The sequence below is a fragment of the Mesoplodon densirostris genome, chromosome 3 (assembly GCF_025265405.1).
Source record: "Mesoplodon densirostris isolate mMesDen1 chromosome 3, mMesDen1 primary haplotype, whole genome shotgun sequence".
In the NCBI taxonomy this organism is placed as follows: Eukaryota; Metazoa; Chordata; class Mammalia; order Artiodactyla; family Ziphiidae; genus Mesoplodon; species Mesoplodon densirostris.
Window position 1 is genome coordinate 31,121,465 of NC_082663.1, and position 23,567 is coordinate 31,145,031.

The 23,567-nt window shown below is 34.0% G+C and overlaps 1 protein-coding gene across 2 annotated transcripts in view; it reads left to right on the forward strand.

Moving 5' to 3' along the window:
- Window positions 1–23,567, forward strand: part of NIPBL (NIPBL cohesin loading factor) — a 199,123-nt gene that overhangs the window by 112,798 nt on the left and 62,758 nt on the right. For both annotated transcript variants that reach the window (XM_060092809.1, XM_060092810.1), the window contains exons 11-15: window positions 14,006–14,188; window positions 18,576–18,770; window positions 19,011–19,082; window positions 19,180–19,269; window positions 20,815–20,918. In XM_060092809.1, coding sequence (XP_059948792.1) covers window positions 14,006–14,188; window positions 18,576–18,770; window positions 19,011–19,082; window positions 19,180–19,269; window positions 20,815–20,918 — 644 coding nt within the window. The remainder of the gene's footprint in view (window positions 1–14,005; window positions 14,189–18,575; window positions 18,771–19,010; window positions 19,083–19,179; window positions 19,270–20,814; window positions 20,919–23,567) is intronic.

Below are 23,567 nucleotides of genomic sequence, written 5' to 3' on the forward strand. Positions count from 1 at the left end.
CTGAACTTTGTAATACCTCTTTCCACCCTGTCAACTACTAGTTTTTGTTAAGCTCCAAAGGAGACCTACTCATATTCATGTCTGTTTAATTTATTCTTTACCTTTATTTTGCTCTATAGCTGTTAAAAGATTGGCTCAGAATCCATTCTGTTCTGATTTCCTGGGGCTGTTATCTTCCCAGTCTTTTTACCATCACCTTGTTTCTTCCTTGCCAAGGGGAGATGGGAGTGGAGAACCAACATAACCTTTGTAAAAACTTTAAATTAAAAAAAAAATCTTATATCTATTAAAATATACTTCAAGCAGTATATTAAATGCAAAAATAATGTCTTTATGGTTAAAATATTTTTACTTACAATATTAGCCTAATATACCCTAATGTACAGTATGTCTCCCAATTAAAATATAAACTTATACCATCTTTAAGTCTGGGCATGATCATCAACTAATTTGCAGTATGTGTTGTTAACAGTGTATTATTTGTAATTACACACTATAACAATTTGATTTTGGTTTTTTACAATTCCTGAGTGTCTCAAAATACCTAAGCTTTATATCCAAGGAAATCACTTTTTCTTCTTCCTCCCCTTACTTCCTTCTTAATAGTGTATTGTTTTCCATCATTTGCACTTACTGCTTTCAAGAATATAACATACCATCTGTTATTTGAGATCATGGCCTTTAAACTAAAAAGTTATCTAACAGCTCTAATAGTCAACAGTGTTTAAAATATAGTGCTCATTTGATTAGTTAATGATTGCAGTCATTATTAGAGGCAGTTATTTTACCTCAGTTACTACTGTAGTAAACTGTTGATCACTAAAATTAGTTTTTGCCTTTTATGTAGCATTCATATTTTATGTAGCATTGGATTGTGTTTAGGACTCTAGGCTTCGTAAGTCTGAGAGAAAGTACTGTTTCTGAGAGTGAATTTTTGGCATAGTTTATGAATTCCTAAATCAAGAAATTCTCAGTAAAGTAGTTATGATTATAATATTCAGAATCCTTAATTATGCTGCAGTAGAAATTTACTTTGGCTCATTTGAACAATATATAAAATACTCTTCTAAAAAAATAAAACTTTTAGTTTCCGTAAAGACTTTATTATTAGTTATATCTTTAGGAAGTTTTTGGAGAATATTTATTACAGAAGTTGGCATAATACACACTTGGCTGTTGTGATTTTAGAGCAATACTTTGAAAAATTTTGTCCATGATTTCTATTTATAGAATTTCTCTGGTTCAAATATTACTTAGTAGATAATTGATATAAATATTGATTTAAAGAGATTCATTAAGTAGAAGTTTTTCATAAAAATTAAATGTATTAAAGTTTGCTAGCAGTGTTCTCTTTCCTTCCGGTTCATTATCTCAGGCCAGCTAAGGACATAGCTTCTATAAGGTTTTCTTATCTGTAGAAATAGATATATGGTTGAAGGGTGAGAGAAAACAAATGATTAATTCTGAGAGAACCCGCTACTATTTATGAAGAAATACGTATTACTCCAACATACTGAATTCTCTCTCATTCTAAAAAATGCTTTTGAAACCCACCCCTACAAGAGCGTGATACAGATATTAAGATAATGAATACCTACTTGATAACTGTAACATTGTATCTATATCATAGTATTATATTAAATAGTTAATATATTTTAATATTATTGTATATAGTATAATATAGTATGTTATAATACATATTATAATGTATTATAGTATATCAAGTAGGTATTCATTATCTTAATATCTGTGTCAAGTTCCCGTATGGGGAGGTTTTCAGTAGTTTTTTTAAGAATTCAGTATGTTAGAGTAATATATATTAGAGTTAACAGTATATGCTGTACTGTACTATGATATAATATGATACAATATAATAAGAATTTTTTAATATGGATCCTCTTCTGCACCCACAAAAAAATAGCATTCTTTGACTACTAACGTGCTAACTTTTGACAATTCTCCGTTAAGCCCATTATACATTGTAGTTCAAAGGGTACTGGAATCAGAGCCTTCAACAAATTATAGCCTTTCAAAGCTCTGATTCAAAGTTCATTCACTTTTAAAATAGAGAAACCAATTTTTTTCCTACTTTGTGCAGTTATGAAGACCAAAGCGAATCTTATAGTCAGAGCTAAAATTTGTCTAGTTTTTTTATATAAAGAAATGCAGTCATCCCATTTTTAATTGAATATATCTAATAAAGTAATTTTAAAAGATAAGTCTCACTTGTGTATACATACTTTATATTCAGTGTATATCTGAAAACATTGCTGCCATCATTTATTTCATTCCAGTTTTATTGAGATAAAATTAACGTATAGCATTGTTTTAGTTTAAGGTATATAAAATAATGATATGATATACAGTCATCTCTCGGTATCCACAAGGAGTTGGTTCCAGGACCCCTCACAGATGCTTTCAGGTCCTTTATATAAAATGGTATCATGCAGTCAACTCTTTATATCCGCAGGTTCCCCATCCACAGATATGAAGGGCTGACTATATGTATTTATTGTGAAATGATTACCACAGTAAGTTTAGTTAACATCCATCATCTCATGCTGTACATTGCATTCCCAGAACTTATTTAGAACTGGAAGTTTTTACCTTTTGACTGCCTTTACCCATTTCATCCACCTCCTACAGATTGCAAAGATCAATCTGTTCTTTGCTTCTCTGAATTCTGTTTTTGTTAGATTCTACGTATAAGTGAGATCATACAGTATTTGTCTTTCCCTCTCTAACTTATTTATCTATCTTAGCATAATGCCTTCACAGTCCATCCATGTTGTTGCAAATGGCAGGATTAACTTCTTTTTTTGGTTGAATAATATCCCATTGTGCATATATGCCACATTTTCTTTATTCACCCATCAATGAGCTAAACAACTTAGGTTTTTTTCCCATGTCTTGGCTATTATAAATACTGCTACAATGAAAATGGGAGTGCAGATATCTTTGAGATAATGGTTCCATTTCCTTCAGATATATATCCAAAAGTAGAATTGCCCAATCATATGGTAGTTTTTAATTTTTTAAGGAACCTCCATACTGTTTTCCATAATAGCTGCACCCATTTACATTCCCACCACAGTGCATAAGGGTTCCCTTTTCTCCACATTCTCATCAACACTTATTTGTTGTCATTTTCATAATAACCATTCTAACAGGTGTGAGGTGATATCTCATGGTTTTGATTTTCATTTCCCTCATGATTAGTGATATTGAGCACCTTTTCATATACTTTTGGCCATCTGTATGTCTTCTTTGGAAAAATGTTCAGATCCTCTGCCCATTTTTTATTTTTTTTTTATTTTTTATTTTTTTTCTTTTTGCTGTATGCGGGCCTCTCACTGTTGTGGCCTCTCCCGTTGCGGAGCACAGGCTCCGGATGCGCAGGCCCAGCGGCCATGGCTCACGGGCCCAGCCGCCCCGCGGCATATGGGATCCTCCCAGACCGGGGCACGAACCCGTATCCCCTGCATCGGCAGGCGGACTCTTAACCACTGCGCCACCAGGGAGGCCCTGCCCATTTTTTAATTGGATTGTTTGGTTACTTTACGTATTGAGTTGTATGAGTTCTTCATATGTTTTAGATATTAGCCCCTTATCAGACATTGGATTTGCAAATATTTTCTCCTATTCAGTAGGTTGTCTTCTTGTTTTATTGACGGTTTCCTTTGCTATGCAAAAGCTTTTTAGTTTGACGTAGTCCCATTTGTTTATTTTTGCTTTTGTTGTCTTTGCTTTTGGTAAAAATCATTGCCAGGACCAATGTCAAGGAGCTACCGCCTGTGTTTTCTTCTAGGAATTTCATTGTTTTGAGTCTTACATTCAAGTCTTTAATAAATTTTGAGTTGATTTTTGTGTATGGTGTAAGATAGCTGTCCAGTTTCATTTTTTTGCATGTGGCTGTCCAGTTTTTTCAACATGATTTAATCAAGTGACTGTCATTTTCCCATTGAATATTCTTGGTGCCTTTTTGGTAAATTAATTGACTATATATGCATGAGTTTATTTCTGGACTCTCTGTTCTCTTCCATTGATCTATGTTTCTGTTTTTATGCCAACACCATACCCTTTAATTGCTGTAGCTTTGTAATATAGTTTGAAATCAGTAACTGTGGTGCCCCCAGCTTTGTCTTCTTTCTCAAGATTGCTTGACTCTTTGTCTGTTTTGTGGTTCTACACAAATTTTAGGATTGTTTGTTCTATTTCTCTGAAAAATGCCATTGGAATTTTGATAGGGATTGGATTGCACTGAATCTGTAGATTGCTTTTGGTGGTATGGACATTTTAACAATATTAATTCTTCCAGTCCATGAGGATGGAATATTTTTCCATTTATTTGTGTCTTCTTCGTTTCTTTCATCAACTATGTCTTACAGTTTTCAGTATACAGATCTTTCACCTCCTTGGTTAAGTTTATTCCTAGATATTTTATTCTTTTTGATGCAGTTAAAAATGGAAATATCTTAATTTCTCTTTCTGATAGTTTATTGTTAGTGTATCAAAAAAGAACTGAATTTTGTATATTGAATTTGTATCCTGCAAATTTACTGAATTTGTTTATTCTATCAGTTGTGGTGCAGTCTTTAGGGTTTTCTGTGTATAATAACATGTCATCTGCAAATAGTGACAGTTTACTTCTTCCTTTCTGATTTGGATGCCTTTTATTTCTTTTTCTTGCCTAGTTGCTCTGTCTAGGACTTTCAGTACTAAGTTGAATAAAAGTGGCAAGAGTGGCCATCCTTATTTTGTTCCTGATCTTAGAGTGAAAGCTTTCAGCTTTTCACCATTGAGTATAATGTTAGCTGTGGGCTTGTCATATGTGGCCTTTATAATGTTGATGTATATTCCCTCTGTACCCATTTTGTTGAGAGTTTTTATTGTGAATGGATGTTGAATTTTGTCAAATGTTTTTTTCTTCATCTATTGAGATAATCATGATCTTTATCCTCATTTTGTTAACGTGGTGTATCATTGATTGATTTGTGGATGTTGAACCTTCCTTGCATCCCTGCAATAAATCACATTTGATCATGGTATGTGATCTTTTTATTGCTAATATTTTGTTGAGGACTTCTGGATCTCTGTTCATCACGGATATTGCCCTGTAATTTTCTTTTCTTGTAGTGCCCTTGTCTGATTTTGGTATAGGGTAATGCTGGCTTTGTAAGATGAGCTTGGAGGTGTTTCCTCCTCTTCTATTTTTAGAAGAGTTTGAGAAGAATTGGTTATTACTTCTTCTTTAAATGTGTGGTAGAATTCACCAGTGAAGTCATATGTCCTGGGGTTTTCTTTGTTGGGAGGTTTTTGGGACCAGTCACCTAGTAATTGGTCTGTTCAGATTTTCTATATCTTCATGATTTAATCTTGTTAGATTATATGTTTGTAGGAATTTATTCATTCTTCTAGGTTGTCCAATTTGTTGGTGTATAATTGTTCATAGTAATCCCTTACAGTCCTTTGTATTTGTGTGGTATCAGTTGTAATGTCTCACCTTTCATTTTTATTTATTTGAGTCTTTTTTTTTTTTCTTGGTAAGCATAGCTAAAGGCTTGTCTACTTTGTTTATCTTTTCAAAAATCCAAGTCTTACTTTCATTGATCTTTGCTATTCTCTTTTTAGTGTCATTTTTGTTTATTTCTGCCATGGTGTTTGTTATTTCCTTCCTTCTTCTACTAACTTTGGGCTTAGTTTATTCTTCTTTTTCTACTTTATTCTTCTTTTTCTAGTTCCTTGAAGCAAGTTAGGTTGTGCTTCTATCATTTCTTTTTCTCACTGTGTATATATATTAAGGAAAGGATCTTATGATCCCTGCTTCTAGTTTCTATATTAGGTAGTAGTAAATTGTCATTTACATAAAAAACTTCTAAAAAAAATGTTTCCTTTTGTAGTTCCTCTTCATGGTAATTTGACAACTGCACAATATCAAAACCATGATGCTTAAAACAAGAGTTTTCTTTAAATCTCTTCTTGTGCATTCTTCATTTGTAACAGTGTTCTTTCTTTCAGTTGCTTTAAACCAACTCCTTGGTATTTTGTCTTCATTAAATAAACCAATTTGCAATGGCCTAAACTGTGCAGAATATAAATATATAGTGACTGCACTTGCAGGGTGGGTGGCACTTTGTTTCATATTGAATAAAGTATAACAGGATATAAATTGGGGGTAGGCAAACTTCTTGTGTAAAGGCCCAGATAGTAAAATATGTTAGGCTTTGTAGGCCATTTATCTCTAACATTGTAGTACGAAAACAGGCATAGACAATATGTAAATGATTGTGTGTCACTGTATTCTAATGAAACTTTATATACAAAAACAGGTGATAGGGCAAATTTGACTCACAGGCTTTAGTTTGCTGAACATAATATAAATATAAAATTGAAATTTTATATAGGTGCATCTGATAACTAGATTCCTTATTCTGTAGCAAATGAGACTCAAAATTTGTATTTCACACTATCATTTGAGTATTAAAAAGACTGATCTACATCTGATCTACATAGAGTTTTGAATTATTTTCCTATTTTTTATCCAATATTTATAAATGTAATATGAAATTAGCCAAATATAATATTTTTGCCAGGATATTTAATATTGAGCACTTCGTTTTTATGTAGTAGAATTATGTATGTTATTAGTATATTAATATGTAATTGATATATTAAATATAAACATATAACAAGTGTATACAGGCTGAAATTACCTTTAAATATTTTATACTTGTTGCATGTCAATTATGAAATCTTCTCTCCCATCTTTTCATTTTGTGGATAACTTCTCTATAATTGTCAATATAGAACAACTAAGAACTGCTTTCAGGATTTAAAAAAGAATTTTCAGCTGGAAAAATTTCTTGAAAAATCTCACAAATTTATTCTAATGATTACACTAATTCAATAAATATTTATGGCCATCTTCAACATCCCATGCACCCTGCTAGATGATGCAACTGGAACACAAGTCTGTGACTTTATCAAGCTTATGATCTCATGGAGGATATGGGTAACTAAAGATACAGTGACAGTGTAATATTCTTAAGAAAAAAGATGTATATGAATCCAGAGGAATAAGGAATCACATGTGTTTTTAGCACAAGGGTAGAAGGAAAAAGCACTACAAGTTTAGAGAAGTTAAACATTTGGCTCATTTAGAGTACAATGTGGAAGAAGTACGGTAAGAGTAGATTAGTTAAAATTAAACATTGTTTTACAGCCATTAGTAGTAAAAACAATCAGAAAATATGCCATTCCTAGTGTTGTTAGAAAATGTTTTTCTAGAATATTATAAAATAAATGTTGCTAAAATTCTCTACATATTCAACCTAATGTAATAGTAGTTAGTTGAATACCTAATAAACATAGTTTAATACTTGATCAAATTGATTAAAATATTTAAATAACATATCAACAGTGAATTTTGTTGTCCTTGATTTCATATTTTCTGGTTTCTTCGTGATCTTAAACATGTTAAATAGTTAATATTATTTTGAGCTAAATATTCCTTTCTAAAGTTTGGCATGATAAGTATATAATAGTAACATTACCACTTTTCGAAAATGGTTAAATTCATGGCATTACTTACTTTTCTCCTGAGACATGTTGAATATCTCTTAAAAGATTTCCTTTCTAATGTCTTTGCCCTTCCAGTCCATCCCACAAATTACTGCTAGAGTAACATTTCTAAAGTACATTCTGATTCTGTCCCTCCTCAAAAAGACTGTAACATCTAAACCCTACCTACTTTTATGGGCTTACCTACTTTTTCTCCCTATTGAATATCATGCTCTGTCCAGAGCAGACAGAGCTGGAATGCTCTAAAATGGCTACCAATTCCTAGTGCTTGTCCCCTGTTCTCCATCCTCCACCTCACTGCACGTCATCTCTGTTGAAAACCCACTGTGTTCATGAAATACCTCCTAATCTCACAAATAATCATTGACCTTTTTCTTGTTTCCATAAAGTATAACTTTTATTTCTTTAGGAAAATTCATCTCAAGTTGGTATATTAGCATTCATTTCCTTCAACTCCTGTTACAAATATCTTTTACAAAGGTGCAGTGTAGTATACCTATCATTTTGCATTCTATTTTCTTTACATTTACTATCTCTGTACTAACATTTTTCATAATTATACTTAATATGATTTACTCTTCCACTGTGATCCCCTATTGTTGGACATTTTGATATTACAATAGATAAAACTGATCTAAACATCTTTCTTCATAGAACCTTTTGTTATACAAATTTTCTTGGAATAAATTTCCAAGAATGGTATAAATGGGTTGAAGGATTTGAACACCATTTGCTGTGTGTTATATATTCTACACTGTTAGCAGAATCTGAGTGTACACATTTCAGCAAATTGCAAGCAGACCTACAGAACTCAGAAGGAAGCATAGATCATTTTATATCATTTCGAACAGTCTTATGCATAGCAGTTAACTCCTAAAGGCATTGCCATGTAAAGCATAGTGGAAAACTTGATCTTTTCAACGATGATCATGAGTCAAGAAACTTGTTAAAAAAAGATGCATAAAGTGCTTTTTTAGAAAGGTTTACATAAAAATAATTAAAAGTAATTTCTGAGTAATCCAAGGTTTTATTGTAACAGGGCTTCAAAAGTGTAGTATTGGCAACTTTTATATCAGACTTAAAAATGTAGATAATTAAGTTCTCTGATACAAGGTAGTGAATATTCTATCAGCTTATAATGAGTAGAATCAATTTGATTTGAGTATATTATTTAAATTATAGTTTATTTTTCACTGAACCTGTAGTTTAAGAAACAATGGGCTGGGAATTCCCTGGCGGTCCTGTGGTTAGGGCTCCACGCTTCTGTTGCAGGGGGCATGAGTTCAGTCCCTGGTTGGGGAACTAAAATCCCCCAAGCTGCCTGGCATGGCCAAAAAAAAAAAAAGAAAAAAAGAAACATTGGGTAGATTAAGTTAGAAGGACCTTTCAATTTGAATTGATTCCTGTTTTGAGAAATATGGCAACCATAAAGTTTAAAGGCTTTCAGACTTTTTTGATTGTGACCTAAGACAAATAAGATGCATGTTGTGACCTAATATGCACATACAAACTCATAATAACAACACCTACCTTTACTACAGGCATAACACTAACATCTTCTATTTCATTTTAAACACATTGCTAGTCAACACCTGCAAAACTGATTCCACAACTTGCTTATGGGTCACAATCTGCAACTTGAAAAATTGCTGGCTAAAATTTAAAGGGAGACTTGCCAGTTCTTAGGTTACAGCATTCTTTATATAGTGATTATATAATGATGATTTACATTAGTTTCAGGAGTATTTCTCTAAGACCATCAGGAAGAGTATAGCTTCAAATTTGACCCTGATGACCGCTCCATAGCCACAAATGAATAACTAGTCTTTCTTTTTAAATTTAAAAAAAATGTAATCCTGAACAAGCTTCTAGCTAATGCTTAGGATTTCTGCCTCTTTACCCAAATTATGACAACTTTAAACCTGATTATCATTATGCATCATTTCTTTTTATCCTGAACCATCACAAAAAAGCATACCTTTCAGTTATTTCTTGACCCTCTTCTTCTAGAGGGTGTAGACTACCTGATCCCCTCTTTCCTCTTCAGTTATAAACAGATCCCTCCCCCTTATTATCCCGATGACTGTTAACATCTACTGTAGAAGATGTAAATTTCACTCCCCTCATTTTCACTCAACCAAGGAGCCTTAGCACCAAAAAGTAATATCTCCTTTCTCCTAGTTTGCTATTGCTCTTTCCAAATAATTGATAAAATACACGTCAGAGTTCTTCGTCTAAGGTCAGTGTTCTGTGACCTCAAAACTTTTATTCATCAATATACAGTGTCCCTACGTTCACTTTGGATTTTGGCTCCTAGTGCACAGTCTTCCTCTTCACCCCTTGTTCTGCATCAGGTTAGGTAACCTTGGGGGTGCCTGTGGAAGGAACATTCAATGTTCTGGTCTCATAGTTAAGCCCCACATTTTTTCGGCTTCTCTTCACGTTGCCTCCCTTTGTTTCTGCCTCCCAAATGTTAACTTTTTTCAAGGCTGTGTCATCAGCATTTCATACTCTTTGAATGCACTTCCTATCAGTGGCTGCAAATAAAGAAGTTGACTTGCATTTAGAAACCATTTGCACCAAAAAATATGTGTCTTCAAACCATATTAACTTAGGATTCCAAGAGGGGCAGATTGACAACCTGCACTTCTGAACTTTTTTTTTTTTCTTTTTGCCCCTGATTGAAGTAAAAGATCCATTTGTGCTAGGTTATTGGAAGGATTGTCACTGAACTACATTATGCCTACTTAAGGTTTTTTTATGACTTACCAAATTTGGAGGTTTATGTGAGTTTCTTGGTTTGTTTCTGAACAGGACTGGCTTCCATTGTCTGAAGCTTCAGTCCTAAAGAGTTCATTGATTGAAGTGATTTATTTTAATCTCAGGGTTGTTTCCCCATTTAAAGAAACAGACAAAACACAGTGTTATCAAATCAGTGACTCTTTGGGACTTTTAAGTCTTTTGATGACTTCTGGTTTTAATAATCTGATAAATGTGCTAGCTAGTATGAGTGATTTATACTGGAAAACCAAGGTTGCTAAAATGTAGCACATCTAGAATTAAATGTATTCTTTAGCTTTATTAGAGCCAGAAAACAGAGATACACTGTATCTAATGGAATATATATCTACAGAAGTGTGGTGCCAAACAAAATTGTGACTAAATGGCATTATCCCTCAAGCCAGTAAGTTAAAATTTTGTGGTATTTCAAACAACCTGATTTAAAGCATAAAGTAGCTGGGATGAGAGAAATGAGGTGAGAAAGATAATCATAAAGTATTAGCAGTCTGAAGGTTTTAAGAACAAATAGCTCAGCAAACAACAATAATCTCGAAAATCATCAACGTATTAAGAGGTAGCCAGTTAAACACTGTATTTGCATTATTTAAAGGACTATTTCCTACCTAATTCAGGGAAAAGAATGTAACCAGATATGTTCTAGGAATCATTTGCAGTACTCACGTTTATTCATTTCTGTTGAAGCTGAGTCAGTTATCCAAACTTTCATGTATTAAAGATCCTGAGTGTGAGTATAGGAATGTCAAGCATTTTATTGCTTACCCTTTATAATCAAGGGACCTGGCTGAGTCAATTTATAAAGTGTTTTATGAAAAGGAAGAAATACAGAAAATACATAAAACCGTGGAAGAGATATTTCTATTCAAAACGAGGCAGTCCACTTTTGGAGGACAGTATGCTGAGAGACATTAACCACTGCTGGATTTTTTTTTTAAGTTGGTCATCTTTAGAAGTGGAACAGTTGGTCTTTGAATTATACCGCCATAACTTTCAGAGTTGTACAGAGGTTAAAATGATGTACAGAATAGTAGAGCTCTTAAATCTGATAGTGTTATTTTTAATTTAGGGAATAAGAAATGGTAAACTACAATGAATAAACTTCGTTACCTGCTTTATCAGATATAAGACATAAATTTTTATATTTGGCTATTGTGCTGATTTTTTTTTTTAAAGAGAGAACGAAGAGAGCAGAGTCCTTGTTCTTGGGCTATAATAAACCACTGTAAAGAGAGTGCAAGTACCCATACATATCTTAACCCTTGATTATTTATTGTATATTTATCTGCAGAATAATTCTTTGATATTTTATCAAGTCAGCATATCTTTGTGAATGGAAGTTTAAGCAAAACATAACAATTAGGTAAATCTGCTTCTTAAAAAAAAAATCTCATGGTGAACTAAAAGCCAAATACTTTGGGTTGTCCATATTTATAGACCCCAAAAGGTTATATTTCATGTAGTACAAAAAAGAATTTCCATTAAAAAAATTTGGAACTGTCTTCATTTGTATAAAATATAGCAATTCCGGGCCTCCCTGGTGGCGCAAGTGGTTGAGAGTCCGCCTGCCGATGCAGGGGATACGGGTTCGTGCCCGGTCTGGGAGGATCCCATATGCCGCGGGGCGGCTGGGCCCGTGAGCCATGGCCGCTGAGCCTGCGCGTCCGGAGCCTGCGCGTCCGGAGCCTGTGCTCCGCAATGGGGGAGGCCGCAACAGTGAGAGGCCCGCATACCGCAAAAAAAAATAATAATAAAAATAAAAAAAAATAAAATATAGCAATTCTGAAATTATACAGGAAGTAATCTGTAAGTGAACATAAGAAATTGTGAACCAAAGAGTCAGAAATCATTTATTGACCATCTATATATACATACTTAATATTATAGGTCATGTGGAAAGGGGAAGATACATACTAGAAGACATGATCCTTCCATCAAAAAACCACATATTTAGTTAGAGGTGCTCAGAGCATTAAGGACTTCTAAATGAGATGAAGAGTGTGTTTACCTTGGGGGTTGAAGATACTGATGATCCAAAGCTAAAGTTGATTTTTTACCTCTACTAATATTCTAAAAAGTGGAGCTCACTGATAAGATACAGTTAAATTAAGAAAGACAGAACAAAGAAATGTAACATGATTTGAAAATGACACAGATAAGTTAAACTCAACATGAATGTGTCACAATTTCAAGCAATGAAGTCTTTAGAATATTACTAGTCACGAATGTTACATCTTTGTTGGGTAAAATTGTTGCTATGCGTGTCCTTAGAAGAATAGAGGTTAACAGTTACTGAAATAACTCCTTCATGATGTTGAATAAAAGTTTCATGATGAATAAAAAAAGGATTATTCTTCATTTGAGATTAATAATTTATGTTTCATATTCTTAAATTATTAGTATTGTATATTCTTGAGGCTTTTAAATTGTCTTAATCAGTACCCATTTATTTTTGGAATGATTTATTTTTATTCTTTATTATCATTTGAATGTCCTAGTCTTAATGTTGATTATAGTTACTAATACTTCCTGCTGTAAACCACTAAGGTACTCTTTGCTCCCAGTTCTTAAAATTTAGCAGATAAGACATCATTTTTATACTTCTACTCAAAGATTTGAATGGGTAAGTTTCAATCGTCATCTTTAGTAGTCATCAAGGACAAATTATCCTGAATAAATAACTTTTTGTAGTTCTACTTTATTTTTAAGCTCTCAACAGGATGTTATGGGTTTATTTCTTCATAGCAGCTGTTTGTGTGTTTGTGTATATGTGTGTAGGATTAAATAGTTAATATTATATTAATAGTTCTAATTATATTATGTTGATATATGTTTATCCTGTCTTTACTCTTCCATGGAAAAATATGAATTTATTTCATAACAAGCTTGAATTTACTCTTTTCAGTTATTGACATTTATATATTAAAGTATTGTTTTCCATTTATCTTGCCTTTCATGTTCCTGTTATGTTCAGTTAAATGCATATTTTGATTTATCTGTTTGAGGAAATTTTCCATAACAGTAAAGGCATTACCGTGCCTCACAAATAGACAGTGATGGGTAAAAGCATATAAAACTCTTGTCCCAGCCACCGCACGTGGCCACCAGGATGATAGCACATGAGAAGCAGGTGTTAAGTAGAAGAGAATGAGGTGATAAGTGTCTTCCAACTCTTCTCATCTGTACTGATGGATAGCATTGCTTTCAAATTAACTGCTCCAGACCTCTATAAAACAAATCTGGGTGTTACCAAGAATGTGAGATATACCCCCAACTACAAATACACCTTATAATGCAAGTGGATCTCTAGTTTCAGAAAGTTTTTAGTCAATGAAGACAAATGAAGGCACTAATTGTAGCAAAACTTGATGATATAACTACCCTCCATTGCTGTGATAATAAGTATATATTTTTAAAGTTGCTATATGATGATATATGTATTAAAAGCTGCATTATCAGTTTAGGGTTAAGACTGTTACAGTTGTAAATGTGAACATGTTTTATTAAAATACAAAGGTGACTTAGAAAACTTACATAAATATTAGTATTTCATTTTCATTGTGCTTAATTTAGTTAAAATTTCCCTTTTATCTTCAGATTTATATTTTTTCTTACCTTTTATTAATAGGTAGTATAGATCAATCAGTGTTAAAAGAATTACCCCCCGAACTCCTGGCAGAAATTGAATCCACCATGCCACTTTGTGAACGTGTGAAAATGAATAAACGCAAGCGTAGCACAGTTAATGAAAAACCAAAATACGCTGAAATCAGTTCAGATGAAGATAATGATAGTGATGAAGCTTTTGAATGTAAGTATCATATAACTTTATTATTACTTTAGAATTAAAAAGCAGATTGATATGTTTGTTTCATTTTAATTTGGGGGGGTTAGCAAGAGTACAGTGATCACAATTCTTAATAATATAGTATAGCAAGTTTTTTTCTTTATACTTAAAAATGTGTGAAAGATGAGATCAGTTGGCACCAAGAAAAAAATTTTTAATGAGTTATAATTAGTGTCAGATAACACAGGTATGCCTCTGTATGCATTTAGCAAACATTTATTGAGCTCCTACTATATGCTAGGCAGTGAGAATAAAAATATAACAAATAGGATGTGGCCCCTATCTTTGAAGAGCCTTCAGTCTAATGGGGGAAATATGTAAACAATTGTAGTACAGTGAGAAGAGTGCAATGATAATAGTAAATCCAGGGTGCTGTGGGAGCACATTGGATTGGCATCAAAATTATACTGGGGTTCAGAGAACGCTTACTGGAAGAGGTGACACTTGAGTTGAGTCTTGAAGGACACGTAGGAGATAGCCAGATGAAGAAATATTTTAAACCATACTATCACTAAATTGTGAATGGATTAGCCACATTGCCAATTATCTGTGTGGTTTGGACCTGGCTTCTCCTTTTTGCCCAGCTGTGTCCTGGAATTCCTCCCTTGTTTCACTGTTTTCCAGAGCTGGCTTCTTCACTACACAGCTACCTCTCTACAACACTGTGATCACCTGTCTTTGCACTAGACTTGCTATACCTCGCCTGTCTTCCTACTGGTCCACTGAAAAAGTTCTTCTCTTTTATCCCTATCTTCCTTCTACTGGAGCAAGAGAATTGAGCCTAGCCAAGAGGGGTCAGCAACCTTGTTTGACTTAAACGGCATTCAGTGGAAACAGACTATGGGAGATCTTCACTTGTGTGCCAACTGACTTAGTCATTATGACCAAAAGAAGTGGGAAGACTGCCAGTGTGTTCTACCTTTTCCACCTAGTGTCCGTAGATTGAGGTGTGACAAGCAAGGGCAGGAAGGACAGATGCATGCTGCCATTTTAAAATGTATATATCGCTGATGGAAGCCCTTCACCTCCAGAGTTTTTAATCTATGTTCATTTACTCTGATGTTCTCAAAATTGTGAGCTCTTGAGCTATGAGCAGTAGATTATGAATACTGAACAAATCTGAACAAAGTTTTAAAATTGAAATAAAATATGGCAAAATTAATCTGACATTTAATTATATGTATTAGTGTTATAATTTGTATTATCATGAGATGTGTTTACATGCAGTATATTTCAATGGCTAAAGCTAATATTTTTATTATAATCAAACATTCTGTTCATACGGGAACATACGATCTGGAAAGAGAGAGGAGGAAGGAGATCTGGTGTCCTAGAAACTCACTCCCCTTTATATACATGCCTCTGCTTCACTTTCCTTCCTTTCCCCTGATACCTCACCCATTTCTAAAGGGGATAACTAAAAAGGAGTTCCTTAATTGTAGACTGATTTCAAATCACACTTCAACTCCAGTTAATTGAGAGTGGCTGCCTGCATTGCTAAGCTGATGAGAATTTTGTAGCTACCTCACAGTTAAGTAAAAAGGGTAGCATAATCAGAAAAAGCCCACCAAATGTAAAATAGAGGAGAGAGCCACACATGCCTCATGTTTGTCCTCATTGCAACCTCTGTTCTTTGTTTTCTGTGATGAGAGATATTGTCTCATCTTAAGGGAGCACATAATTTCATCTTAAAAGCCATGGATCTATGCCCCAAAATATTGAAAGCTAATATTAGTTAGGGAACCTGAGCTTCAGCCCCTGCTAGGAAAAACGGAAGTTTCTCTGGGTTTTTCAAGAGACCTTAGAATATAGTTCCCTGGTTTGGGGGGGTTTATTTCTGTACAAGTAACTATAGAAAAGTTGACTCTGAGGCCACTGAAATGAGTGATGAAAGAAGCTGACATAAACAACCAAATAGCCATTATACCACAACAAAAACCATGTAATAAAGATAGAGTACAATACAAAATGTAAAAATATTATGAGAACATAAGTAACAAGCATTATCCTGATTTGAGGGAGAGAGACCTTTTTGAAACAAAATTTTATTGCAGTTTAATCAAGCTGGTTTCCTAAAAATCTAAAACTACGGAAATAGTTTTGTTGAAAGATAGGGGGAAATATTGAGGGTTAACTTTGAAAGTTGAGCCACAAAGATTTGGATAGTCATAGCACAATTACAAAGTCTCTGGGTTGCTGGGGAAGAAGGAGGGGAGATATAAGAAGCTAAAGAGACATACAGGTGAAATTTGGAAAGGGTTAGGGTGGAAAACACCGAAGTCATATTTTACATACCTTTCTGTTGAATTCTTCCCCTGCTTCTTCCAGGGTAACAAGACATATAGAGAATGAACAGACTAGTCATAATGAATTGGGATCCTGATAGAAGCTTATTGCAGCATACAGTGTATCATAGAAGTTGTGTTTCTTTTTTCCCTTAATTTGCCATTCCTTTTCTTTCAAATTGCTTAGTTTAATGAATGTGAAAAAAAATCTCCAAGACCTATAAAAATTACCACCGATACAGCATATTGTATGTACTTGCTAACGATAAGATTTTTCAAGCATTTTCTACTCATAGAATTCAAGGATTGAGATAGATTTCTTATGAAATTAATTAAAATTCAAAAAGACTAACTAAGTCATATTTGAGGTCATAGAATACTACCTTCTGAACAAGTTTGCTTGTTAGTTCTCATTTCTCAAAGTAGGTATTTCGGTAATTGTTGAAAAAAAGTTTAGTGAATGCTATACATAAATGACCTGTTTCTCTGACACATGCATACACACCTACTTTTATCAGTATATGAGACAACCCCTCACTAAGAGAATATTCCGGGGTACACTAGTCATAAAAGGGGGGAAATCCTGCCTCTCCTTCATATATTTCATAGTCAAATTTTTGCCTAATTATGAAGAAAATCACTGAAGATTTAAATACATCCATTTACATTCGTCCTCTTGCTATGCCAAACCTATGACCGCAAAGAAGAAGAAACAAAATTATGTTTGCCATGCTGTCAGTAGATTCTTGAATAGGAATAGCTAGGGCAGCATATAAAGGTAAGATTAGCCAAGGTATAGACACATTACCCACACAGAAGGACATCGGCATAAGCATAGAATGCACGGGCCAAAGGTTGGCATCCTTAAATCTAAGCCAAGTGGGGGACTAGGGACTCAAGCAAGAGTTTTGTCTTAATTACTTGGGTATTGATCATAGTTAAGGATTCAGAATAGAAGCGAGTCACAAGAAAGCAAGGGAGTCAGATTCAGATTAACAGACTAGAAAGTAATTCACTGTCAGCAACAAGTGGTCACTCCAACAACCAGTGTGTGATCCCAAGATGTAGAACATATCAGTTCTCTATCCTGGTTTTAACGTGGTAGTGCTTATACTCTAGAGCAGATATAGTAAATATTTTTCACTTGTATTCCCTCCAGTTCTCACTGGACAGTCATTTTTTAATCAGTCTTTCTTGCTGAAATATGGTGCTTTGTCTCAGGGCTCAGAATTATTCTCAACATTATGCTTTAGGCAGCTACTACCAGTTGATCAGAGTTGATGTGTCAGATGAGATCTGTTTGCCAGTTCTGCCTAGAGGCTCCTGTCAGTACTGATGATTTTAGCAGAATGCTTATACCTCTGGAAGAATGGGGAAGGGATTGAAGGTAACATACATAAATATGCTTACCTAGCACGCATAAGCTTACAAGTTGTCTCCTTGGGTTTAAGCAAGTATGTTGTTGGAGAACTGAATTCAATATGTGAGTATTTACAACTATACAGGTTTATTCTATCTTTGTAGTTTGCGATGTTAGGTTATCAGAGTTTGTTGTATTTATAGCAGAGTTGTGGGCTTAACTTGGCTGTTAATTGACAGTATGCATGGTTACCCACATTCTGTAACACTTTCTCAAAAGTTTACTTTTCCTCCAAACCCCACTCCCCATCAACAATCCAAATGCTTAAAGGTGTTTCTGGTTTTTATCCAAACTCTAGATAAAGTTTGTTTTATATGTCTTAATTCACCCTGAAGTTCAGATATTATGTTTACTGACTCACTGAATACCTCTTTGAAATGAGCACTGTGGTTTAATTTCCAGAACATTCCTATCTACATTTATTAGCAAACCCATTTCATGTAAAATTTTCTAAATCTAGATAAATACTAAAATAAGTGATACCATTTCTGTACCATAATTTATATTTCTGCTTAAACAGAATGATTCAGAATTTCCTAGACCCACACAATGAAGATTTTTTCTTCCATGTAATTCATTTTTAAAGTACAAGTTTTAATAGTCTTTTAAATGAGGTAAATTATTTGTCATGGGGATTTGCTTCTAGCCTCTAGGAAACGACATAAAAAAGATGATGATAAAGCTTGGGAATATGAAGAGCGTGACAGAAGAAGCTCTGGGGATCATAGGAGAAGTGGCCATTCTCATGAAGGAAGAAGGAGTTCAGGTGGTCGTTATCGAAACCGAAGCCCGTCAGATTCTGACATGGAAGATTATTCTCCTCCTCCCAGCCTTAGTGAGGGTAATTCATCAGTGTCAACGGATTTCTTACATAAGCTGATTTTAAATTTAGGGCTTTAACTTTGAAGAATTTTTATACCTTTTTTATGGACTAATTAACAACTAATTTTTAATCAAGACAAAAGTTTGGATTGGCAATGATTATTGTTAAAGTATTTAATGTTCAGGAAGAAAGTGAAACAGATACATATATTTTAAGTTGTAATTACTGCATTTCAGTATTTCTTTTTGTTCATTTTAGTTGCTAGAAAAATGAAGAAAAAAGAAAAACAGAAGAAGCGGAAAGCTTATGAACCAAAATTAACACCTGAAGGTAACATTTTAGTTTGTCTTTATTCATAGTCTTCAACTTCAGTTTTCTACTTGGAATGTGGATAATAAGTTTTGGGGGTTTTTTTCCTCTGTTCCAGAAATGATGGATTCTTCAACTTTTAAGAGATTCACAGCCTCAATAGAGAATATTCTGGATAACTTAGAAGATATGGACTTTACTGCATTTGGTAAAATCATTTTAAAATATATTTATTTACCTCTAAATATAAACTGAATTTAAGATATATTTATTTACCTATGTGTTAAGCTTTCTGCCAGTTACTCTAGTGGATACAGAGGCATGGTTTGTGCTCTTAAGAAACTTGAAACCTAGCTGTGGAGTCAAGTCTAGTCTGTTATCAAGTAACTGAAAACTTTGATATAAAAATCAAATATTAAATTAGTTAAGTGTTGATAGTGTTTTTTTAAGAGTCCTGAGAGTGCAGCTACCACAGTAGGTTAGAATAATTAGGGAAGCCTTTATGCAGGTGAAACTTGAATGGGCCCTAGATAAGATGGGTACTAATATGAGCAAAGATGCAGAAATAGGAACATATTTAATTTATTCTAAAAGCCAATATTTATTAAATAATTACTGTTTGTCAGTAGTATGTTAAGTGCTAGAGGTGCAGAGATAAATACCCCAACCCCTGGCTTTAAATAATACAGAATCTAATATGGAAAACAAAATAGAAAAACAATCAGAATACAGTAGGATTAATGTAATATTACATTTACGGTAATATGTAAAGGTCATATCTATAGATCTAAAGGTGTTAGGATTATAATAAACACTGCTTACAGTGTTTAGAGCTACTCTCAACAATTTTATGCCACTTTCAGTAGATACAAACACTAATTTATACAAAAGCTAGATGGCGTACAATAATTCTGATATTAGTACATCTATTTGAAAATGCATTAAAAGGTATATTACCCTTTATTTTAAAAGTATTTGTTTTTGTGACAGTTACTTGCCTAAGTATCATTAATGCATTTCCCCATTATTTGAAATATCTGTCTCATCATTTCTAAAACTTTCCAATTCTGTGCTGGGAAACTGTCTTCCATGTCATTTAAGATCCCAACAGGATGTCATATGGCACTCTCAAATTAGGATAATTTGAGAAGGAGTTATTTACAAAGAGACTGATTACAAAGATAGGGGCAGAATACAGCCAAAACCCAGACTTGGAACTTTTACCATCCCTACACCCAAAGGAACAAGGGTAAAGTGAAATCAACAGAACTCAGTCAATAGGAAAAGGAAAAAAAGTTGTAGAATAGGTTGCCGTGAAAAAAGAAGTAATCTTTTGGTCAGAGGACATAGGCAGCGTGAGCAGACCTTGCAAGGAAGGAGTCAGGGATATAAATACCCTGACCTCACTCTCCTTCTCTTTGATCTTCTGACAGGGCAACCCACTGGCTGAACCCAAACAGAAGCCAGAGGGCATGGGAGACTGTTGATGTAGTCCATACAGGTCAGCCTCCTGGGGCAGACAGTTTGGTTGAGAAGGGTCATAAAGTAGTAAAGATAAGATATCTCATCTTCCCATCTTAGTCAGAGCTCTAATTTTAACCTCTGCCCCCTTTCAGGGTTTGCTTGAGGTTTACAGAGGCATCCTAGGATGTTATTTTAGTTTGTTTGTATATCCAGAAATTATTAAGAAGTAAAGCTTTCTATTTTGAGCTGTTTCTTTTACCTAAACTGTGTGTTTGGATTGGTTTTTCAGGTGATGATGATGAAATTCCTCAGGAACTGCTGTTAGGAAAACATCAGCTTAACGAACTTGGCAGTGAATCTGCTAAAATTAAAGCAATGGGTATAATGGATAAGGTATCTACTAAAGTAAAATTTATAACTTTACTTAATTGAAATTAAAGTTTTAAAGGTAAATTGCAAAGTTTACATAAAGTAAGTAATGATGAAAAGAAAATTCATGGTTGCCTTCTGAGAGTGTAACAGAATTATTATTACTATTTTAAAATAAATTTATTTATTGTATTTATTTATTTTTGGCTGCATTGGGTCTTCCTTGTGGTACACAGGCTTCTCATTGCACTGGCTTCTCTTGTTGAGGAGCACGGGCTGTAGGTGCATGGGCTTCAGTAGTTGTGGCTCTCGGGCTCTAGAGCGCAGGCTCAGTAGTTGTGGCACACAGCTTAGTTGCTCCACAGCTCCCAGACCAGAGATCGAACCTGTATCCCCTGCATTGGCAGGCAGATTCTTAACCACTGTGCCACCAGGGAAGTCCCCAGAATTATTTCTTAGAAAAAAAAACAACAACAAAGCTTGAATCAAAGAAATATTCTGCAATCATTCGAAAGAAAATCATTTTTGCATTGAAAGAGGCATATCCTGGATTTTTGTCACTGTTTATTTTTTTCATTGTCTTACGTATTTAGATGATTTAAATGCAGAAATACACTAAATTTTTCTTTGACATTTCCTTTAGCCATTTACATTGGTGAAAGAGTAAAGCCACGGTTTTAACACATTAATTGTTGGGGGGTTTTTTAGTTTATTTATTGAAGTATAGTTGATTTACAATGTGTTAATTTCTGCTGTACAGCAAAGTGATTCAGTTATACATCTCTATATATTCTTTTTCAGATTCTTTTCCATTATAGTTTATCACAGGATATTGAATATAGTTCCCTGTGCTATACCTTGTTGTTTATCCATCCTATATATAATAGCTTGTATCTGCTAATCCCAAACTCCCAGTCCTTCCCTTCCCCACTTCCCCACCCCCTTGGCAACTACAAGTCTGTTCTCTATGTCTGTTAACACATTAATTGTTAATAAGTACAGAACCTCATTGCTGTAGGCTTTATAATGACTTTCGTGAGTTGTCTTTCCTCTGAGCTCTGTGTTGCTGAGTAGTCTCATTACACTAATGGAATAGCAGAATATTTTTTCATTAATAATAACTTTAAACAATAGTGCAGCGTCAAGGGCTAGCTTCCCATAATCTTTATGAGCTACCAGTCACCCCCTAAACCACTGCATGATTGCTATGCAAATATAATTTCAAGACAAATCCTCTCTCCTCCTGTTCTAATCAGGCTCCTCTTATATAGAATTATCTACTCGTCTTAAGTTTCTTAGTCTATAATGTAGAGATAATGATTTGTTCTCCAAGAATAGTAAAAGAATTAATAGAAGACTATATTTACCTGAAGAATTTATCCTCTTAACAAATTAAACTTATTTATTGAGTTTTAAAGTAGACTGGGAAATATTTGAACGTTTTTTTCCAAAGTTAAGATATAATCACTTATTCATTTTGTATTCATTTATATTAGTTTCAGGTGTACAAGGTAACAATTCAATATTTGTATGTATTGCAAAATGATACAACAGTAAATCTAGTTAACATCTTCACCACACATAGTTACAGTTTTTTTCTTATGATGAGACCTTTAAGTTCTATTCTCTTAGCAACTTGCAAATATAAACTGCAGTATTATTACCTATAGTCACTGTGCTGTACATTATATTCCCAGGACTTACTTATCTCATAACTGGAAATTTGTACCTTTTGACCACCTTCACCAACTTCACCCACCCCCAGTTCCCACCTTTAGCAACCACCAATGTGTTCTTTATATCTATGAATTATTTTTTTTTTAGATTCCACATATAGGTGAGATCATAATGGCATTTATCTTTCTCTGTCTGACTTACTTCTCTTAGCATAATGCCATCAAGGTCCATCCATGTTGTTGCAAATGGCAAGATTTCCTTCTTTTTCATGGCAGAATACACACACACACACACACACACACACACACACACACACCACATTTTCTTTATCCATTCATCTACCAGTGGACACTTTGGTTGCTTCCATGTCTTGGCTATTGTAAATAATCCTCTACTGAACATGGGGGTGCATATAGCTTATGAAGTTAGTGTTTTTGTGTTCTTCAGATATGTACCCAGAAGTGGAATTGTTTGATTATATGGTAGTTCTATTTTTAATTTTTTGAGGAGCCTCCATACTGGTTTTCCATAGTGGCAGCACCAATTTACATTCCTACCAACCATGCACAAAGGTTCCTTGAGTTTGGTTTTTAAAGCTATACAGACATATCACATAATTAACCAAGAATTAATGTACTATTAGTTCACATTGCTATTACTGTGTGCAGTGAGGGACATATTGATTTCTTTTGTATACAGGAATATGGCTTCAGTTTTCTGAAGTGCCAATGCCAATCTTAGGTTTTATTTCATAAGTTCTATAGTTACATGTAGCTAATATTTCTATTTCAAAAGGTGAATTTGCTGAATATTTTCAAAGCATGGACAGTTTACCAAAAGTCTCAGTAGTTTAATCTGTTGTGAAATTATCTAAAGCAATATTTGGGGGAAATTTTTTCTGGAAGCCAGCATAGGAATAATCAAAATGTACTTAATGTCAGGTTATTCTATTGATGCTCCCATTTGACTCTCCTGGCTCATTCCAGTAAGTGTCCT